The following is a 7,757-nucleotide window of genomic DNA, read 5'->3' as shown; positions in this document are numbered from 1 at the left end:
ACTCGGCCCACGTAGTTTCTCCCCTAGCTGCTATGAATGGTGCGGAAGTAGATCTCCACCACTTCCTTGTTCGCCCCTCAAGCATGAAAGCAAGTATCTCCATTTTCTCGTCGTCCGTGCAACGAAACTCCTGGAAGCACTGCTCCATTCTCTCGAGTCAGTCCTCTGCCTCCTCAGGGGTCTCACCTCCTGTCAAAGGCTTCGGGCTCACCTACTTAAATATGTGCATGCTCACCCGCCTCCGCTCCTCACGCTGGCCCCGTCGATGCCTATGATCATCCCGATCACCCCATCGACCGCCGCCTCCACTATCATGGCTCTCATCGTAATCTGTCATCTGTCAAACAATAACATATATTGTCTCAATCCGATTTACTTAATTCCCAGTGCAATGCGCTTTGATACCAATAAATGTAGCGACCCAACCTGGATCCACTACCTAATCAGAGTTTTAATAGCGCATGCAATAATTAATAACTGAAGCGTAAAAGCGGGTAATTAAATACAACAAATACAACAAATCTGATTGGCAGAATACAACCGACGATAGTAAAAATGTATAAATATCATTATACAACCATATCGAAGGTTCGGGGTAACTTATCCCTACCCCCTACAACTGCTCGCTCTGACTCCTCAGCCCTGCTGCAAACCGCTGGGACCGTCCAGCCTCAAACCTGCCCCGCCACAAGGTATCCAAAATACCCAAACACACGGGCGTGAGCTACTCAGCTCAATACATAATCAATGATATATAAACAAATATGCGCACACATATGACTTTAAAATATCCTGTAAAACACTTACTCAGGGCGCCACGAATATACAGTATCGGCTAGAGAGCGACTCCGCAGGGTACTCGTATATTCTATATCAGGGTTGAGCCATCCCCCATCCTGACCCGAATCCAAAACAGGGTACAAGTCTCATATGGAAACTGTCACAACCTAACCCGAGTCCAGAATGAGATCAATGCTCCCTATGAAAATTGTCAATGACACACATCTCTCGAGATGAGGTCCAGTGTAAAAACATGTATGTGCTAAAGCGGTAAAACATGTTGAAACATGATAAATCATATAACACATACTCATGCAACATACATGCAAATATATCATGTCGGCTATCTCGATCAGTACTTACGTACCTCTAACACTGCTGGTCAAAACCTAGCTCCACTGGCCTAAACCTCAAGCCTATAGGTCCCGACTACTGAGCCTACAATGCAATTACCCATGCATCATTCATTAAGCTCTAAAAGCCTTAACTAAGCTATTCTATACTCCTAAATATTTTTAGGAAGCCGAAGTTATATCTGCGTCCGTCGTCAGCCCTTTGTTGTTGCTTGCCTCAAAACAAGGCCACAGCTCAGCTACGACGCTTAGATCGCTACGCAACTTCCGAAATCCCAATAGGGCGCCTAAAAACCCTAAATATCGACCTAAGGAGCTAAGAATCGAAGAGAGGAGGAAAAATGGTGAATCTGAAAATGACCATCGGCACTCCTATATATAGGGCACAACCGGAACCTCTGATGCTCCATCCGAGCTTCCGTTTTCCCTCATCCGCCACGTGTCAACTCCTCATTGGCTGGCTACAGATAAGCAGAATCGGAACCTCCGTTCCAGATCGGAGCTTCCGTTGTCTCACACGTCATGGCTGACGTAATATTATCGGAGCTTTCGTTCCCTACAATGGAGCTTCCGTTCTGATCATGACCCTAATTTCTTATTTTGCGTTGATTAATCCCTTAATCACCTTATTTAGATTAATTAGGTTACGGGTCACTACAGTACGTAAGTACTGACCGAGATAGCCGAATTGATATATGATCTTATATGTTGAATTTTTACGTGCTTTGTATATACCATGTTTTACTGCTTTAGCACATGCATAATTTATATCCGACAGCATTTCGTGAGATTTGGGTCAAGTGGGGAGGCTTAGCCCCATATGGTTTTGTCTATCACAAGGAGACGCCGCGACGGGGGAGACTGACGCTACGGTGATAGGGAAATATATGAGTACCCCGCAGACTAGCTATGCAGCACGGTACTGTATATTCGTTGGCGCCCCTGAGCAGATTGAGTTTTACCATGGTTTAAATTCATTTGCATCATTACTTTCGTATTGAGTGTATTCGGTCACGTCCAGTATTTCTGTTTTTTTTTTTGGACACTTTATTCAACGGGGCAGGTCTCAGGTTAGACAGTGTTGGTGGATCGCAGCAGGGTGGAGATCAGGGGCCAGGATTCCAGTGAGTTTCTCTTAGTGGTTAGGGATTTGATACATTGTTCGATTTGGTTGTATAATACAGTTTTTTATTAGGGGTTTTTTGTCGGTTGTATTCTGCCGACTGTATTTGAATTTAGATTTTTTATCTTTCCGCTATTAATTTTGATTAAGTTTTGTTAAGTTTTATGCATCCTTAATTAAACTCTGATTAGTAGCGGATCCGGGTTGGTTCGCTACAGAAGTTATTCTAGATTTGCACGATATACCTTTGGGATTTTGTGAACTTTTTCGACGAAATAATTTGTTGATCAATTGTAAAACGTATGTATGATTGTCACAATGGTTCAATTTTTTGGGGTTATAATGTTATTGTTGAGATTGATCTTTCAATTTTCAAAATGTATTTTATCCGAAAGAATAGAATTTGCATATTTATCTTATTTATTTATTTACAAGGGGTTTTATATCTGATCTACTTTTTGAAAAAAACACGAAGTTACAAATGTCGGGCTAATTGCATCAACACCCCCTGTGAATAATCAAAAAAATAAAAAACCATATGTAAAATTAATAGCATGTTAGACCTTATGTTTTAAAAAATTTAGCATAAAACCCCTATTAGAGGGTATATAATATAATGTGCCCTAGTTTGTATAACATAGGGGTAAAATATGCTATGTTTTAAAAAACTGAAAGATGCATTGACCTATTAATATTATTTATGAGGTTTTATGTCTTTTAAACTTTTCACATGGAAGATTAATGCAATTAGCCCTACAAACGTCCATTGATTTTACAATATTAGTTTTTTCGTTTTTCAAAATTTTTATTAAAGGATGTTGACGTGATTGCTCCTATATAAAAACTTTTTAAAGATTATGGTAAGATCAATTTTATGATATAGATTAATTTTATGATATAGATTTCGTAATACAAGAGATCTTTGATTAAAAAAAAACTGTCATCTTTAATTTATTGAATAAAATAAAAATCTAAAATTTATGTTGTGTTTCGCTTCTTCATAGAGACCAAGCTTATTGCAAGAGAGGCCGCTTCTTCGGAGACGAGGAGACCCCTGTTTACGTGAAAAGAATCGTTTTTTTTAATGTTGCTTTCTAGCTTATTTTCTTGAATAAAAAAAAACACGCACATTGATTATTGGAGGTTAATTTCATCAACATTCTCGGCTCCTTTCACCTTCATTGACCTTTTCTCTCTCTCCCTCTCCTAGCCATTCTTTCTCGGTTTCCCAGATGTATGTTGCTTTCTAGCTTATTTTCTTGAATGTTTTCGTTGGGTTGACTATTTGAAACCAATCGCCATCTGGGTTTTGTTGCTTGTTGCATCTTCCATCTGGGGAATCCCCTTTTTGCATTAAATATCAGCTCTTTCCTTTTCTGCTCCGAATTACTGTTTATGTAGGAGTATCAGATTTGTTATATCAGATTCTTTATTGTGTTGGGTTATCTGGTCTCAATGCATGCAACCCAATTTACAATGTGTGAATGTGATTATTGATGAAGCGTTCTACATTTGGACTTATTGCTTTGCCTGTTCTACGAGTAGATGTTCTCTGAATTTGTGGCCTCTGTAATCATAGGAACCAAGGGTGACGGTGTTTGAAGTTTGGTTCGGTCTTGCTCCAACTTTTAATTGAATTTAGACTTATTCGGGATAGAATGTCGAAAATGGGGTTCTTTACTCATAGATATTTGTTCCATTTTTTCTTATTGACATCAGCAGTGTTCATATTATCTTGGTTGTTAGTGTTAAGGTCGGCTGGCCGGACTTATTCTATTGACTATTACAAGCTTCTTTCCATTGCAAAAAATAATAATCTTTATGCCAACCTACAAGCCAGAGCTTCAATTAATGAAGAAGCTGTGATCTTGAGTAGAAATTCAAGAAAATGTGATTCTAGTGAGCATATTCTCAAGGTTTTCATGTATGACTTGCCATCAGAGTTCCATTTTAATCTGTTGGGCTGGAAAGGCCGGGGAAGGGGTGTTGTTTGGCCGGACATTCGATCCGAGGTCCCTGACTACCCTGGTGGATTGAATTTACAGCATAGCATAGAATATTGGCTGACTTTGGACCTCTTGAACTCTGAATTTACCAAAAATTTGGGAGGCCGCAGTGCTATTAGAGTACATAATTCTAGTGAAGCTGATGTTGTGTTTGTTCCCTTCTTTTCGTCCATTTGCTATAATAGGTACTCAAAGCTGAAGCCAAACCAGAAAAGAAGTATTAATAGTTTATTACAGGAGAAACTGGTTACTTTTTTGACGGCTCAGGATGAATGGAAAAGATCTGGTGGAAATGATCACATAGTCATGGCCCACCATCCTAATAGTCTTTTAGATGCTAGAACAAAGCTCTGGCCTGCAATGTTTATTCTTTCAGATTTCGGTAGGTATCCTCCAACTATTGCTAATGTTGAGAAAGACGTGATTGCGCCTTACAGGCATGTTGTTGGAAGTTATACAGATGATGCATCCGATTTTGATAGTCGCAAGACGTTGCTCTATTTCCAAGGGGCTATTTACCGAAAAGATGTAAGAAACCTTTGTTCTTTATATATATGTTCGTATTTCTGGGGTACAATACTTGTATATTTTACATGCAGTTTTGAGTATTGCAACATGCGCCGGTTTCTTAAAACTTATGTCCCTTGAGAGTTTTGGTTCTTACTGATAAGCATAACTGTGTTTGATTAGAAACTAAAAGCTATGATTTTTGTGGGCTCTTGTTTATCGATTCATACTTGTTATTTAAGTTACCACATGTGGTTGAAAGAATAGGAACATGATTTATTAATCAGTTGTGTCAATTTGAATGATTTGTCACCCTATGTTCATGTGGGTATACTCAACAAACTTCTATTCCAGAATCAAAGTGCTTTTTTTTCCCTCGCTGAGGGATAAGCATCGCTTTTTTGCGTGAAACACGTGAGGAATTTTTTTCCCCCTCTCCTTGGGCGCTGCTTCTACTTGGAGAAGATGTTCATTCTTTTAGCTGATCCTGTTTGTTTGGAAGATATTTTATCATATATATATATATAGAAATTTTCAGCTGCCCAACAAGTGATGCCCACTTTGTCCCCGACCACTAAAACCCGGTGCCGTGTTTTAGTGGTGCGAAAAATCAAAAACAAAAACAACTAAAACCCGGCACCGAGTTTTAGTGGTCGGAGACGAAGTGGGCAGGAATTTGTTGGGCAGCGTAAAACTTCTATATATATATATATATATCTTGGCTAACATGCATAACCTTTCGCCGAGATCCACTCGCATTATTTGTAGTTATTTTAATTTTTGGTCTTGTATAAATGGAGTATAGTATAACAGTGCCATATTTTCATGTTAATAGAATTTGATGGTGCTTGTGGCAAATCGCTGAGTAGTATGACATCTTAATCTTTTTTTCTTTTCTTTTTTTTTTGAGAAAGACATCTTAACCATTCTTGAAACAGTTAACTTCAGGATTTCTTTAATTACACAACGTCAAACACTTTCTTGGCTGCTTTCAGGGTGGAATAATTCGTCAAGAATTGTATTACATGCTTAAAAATGAAAAGGATGTGCACTTCGCATTTGGAAGTGTTCAAAAGGATGGTGTCAAACAAGCTTCCACTGGTATGCGCTCATCCAAATTCTGCCTCAACATAGCAGGCGACACTCCATCATCAAACCGTCTCTTTGATGCCATAGCTAGCCACTGTGTACCTGTCATTATTAGTGATGAAATCGAGCTTCCATACGAAGATGCCCTTGACTACTCAGAATTTTGTGTATTTGTCCGTACTTCTGATGCTCTCAAAGAAAAGTTCCTACTAAACCTTGTCAGGAACATTACCAAGGCGGACTGGACCAGAATGTGGGGAAGGCTAAAAGAAGTTGAAAACTTTTATAAGTTTCAGTATCCATCACAAGCAAATGATGCTGTACAGATGATATGGCAGGCTGTTTCGCGAAAGGTTCCTGCTGTCAAGCTAAAGATTCACAGGACCGGTCGTTTTTCCGGATCAATCACCCCCATAGAAAGAAGGGATTAGGTCTGTTGCGGTACCTAGAAATCTTGTTTGATTGGTTTTCTGGCTTTACGGTGTCAGACGCATAGCTCCATCCACGTTTTTGGAGATGAAAATAGTTGAGTATCAATCATAGATGAAAACGGTGAGACGCTAGTTCTGGGAAGTATTAGAGGCTAGTTTGATCTATTTGTTCATTCTTTTAGCCAGTGGGTTGCTCATTTTTGTAGGTTCTAGCCTCCTGGATAGCATAGCTTTCTTTGTTAAATGAAGTAATGGGAAGAACCAAGCATATCCTGCATGTTCGTTATTTAAACATTCCACTCGGTTAATGTTAATCTGTACATTGTAAATTGTTCAAGGCCACAAGTTTCGTTCCAGTTATGAATATTCATGTTTTGATAAAACTTGCTTTACAGAAATATTATAAATGAAATTTTAAAATAGGGTAATAAATATTTGCAGTCCAGACTCCAGGTTTTACTAATCATATTCCACTTTTACTTTTAATTGTTTTTCACTCCCAAAAACACCTTTAATCATTTATTTAAAGTTCAGTCTTAAAATGGTAATGATATGTCAAATCTTCAGTACAATTTCTCGATTCTATATTCTATTTAACACAAGAAAATATCTAAAACAAAAATTGAGATTAATGATAATAATAGAACTACTTATTGACCGGTTCGTATTTAAGTAAAATTGAATCTTCAAACGTTTCATTGGGTGAGGCTATGCTCCACCAGGTGTGACACCTGGTGCACTGATGGAGCTAAGCCCTTGGATCATGGAAGGGCCCACATGAAAACATGTGAGTGCCACATGTTTTCATATGGTCCCAATTGATCCAAAGGCTATGCTGCACTGCACCTGGAGAAGAACTCCAAGTGCAGCATAGTCTCACCTCGTTTCATGTAATACGTCTCCCGAGATTTATATTTTGTTTGACTTATTTGGCAAAATACAGTATGTTTTTATTTGCTGCGATCTCTCTCACTTTTTTTTTATTTATGGGTAATTATCATTGATTTGATATTTTTTTCTTCTCAATACTTCAAGAACATTTTAGTTTAAGATGCAAATAAACACGAGGAGATTATATAAATTAGAATCTAAACTAATTTAAACAAAAAGCTATGTCGATTAATTTTATTTTAGTGAAACATTAACATTACATTATCGTAAAATATCTATAAATTAATAATGTTTGAGAACATGAATTTTCAGTTAGAATCATATTTCAATTAGAATTTAATTTCAAGAAAAAACATACCATCTATGACAAACCATTTATTGAGTTTGAATCCAGAAGACAGGTCGAGCAAGAAATCATGGAGTCTTTGAAAGATGACTATGTCTGTAGTGACCCTGCATGAAATCACCTACTAACTGACAACTAATATCATGCATTAAACTTAATACAGCAAAATACTTAACAGAGTAAAACATGCAGAAACATAATCCATAAATTACATATCAGCTTAGTAAAACA

At 37.9% G+C, this 7,757-nt stretch overlaps 1 protein-coding gene across 2 annotated transcripts; it reads left to right on the top strand.

The window, feature by feature from the left end:
• The first annotated feature begins 3,328 nt into the window (after positions 1-3,328).
• On the top strand, positions 3,329-6,634 carry LOC140864793 (probable arabinosyltransferase ARAD1). Of its 2 annotated transcripts, XM_073269166.1 has the most exons (3): positions 3,329-4,644; positions 4,723-4,790; positions 5,765-6,634. In XM_073269166.1, exons 1-3 carry the CDS (start codon positions 3,915-3,917, stop codon positions 6,287-6,289), a joined length of 1,323 nt encoding a protein of 440 aa, XP_073125267.1. In that variant the 5' UTR covers positions 3,329-3,914; the 3' UTR covers positions 6,290-6,634. The 2 variants fall into 2 exon arrangements, with proteins under 2 accessions (XP_073125267.1, XP_073125266.1); XM_073269165.1 differs by having other exon boundaries at positions 3,329-4,790.
• Positions 6,635-7,757: the final 1,123 nt, after the last annotated feature.

Source organism: Henckelia pumila, chromosome 4 (genome assembly GCF_033568475.1).
Source record: "Henckelia pumila isolate YLH828 chromosome 4, ASM3356847v2, whole genome shotgun sequence".
Taxonomy (NCBI): Eukaryota; Viridiplantae; Streptophyta; class Magnoliopsida; order Lamiales; family Gesneriaceae; genus Henckelia; species Henckelia pumila.
This window is presented reverse-complemented; position numbering and strand designations above follow the sequence as displayed.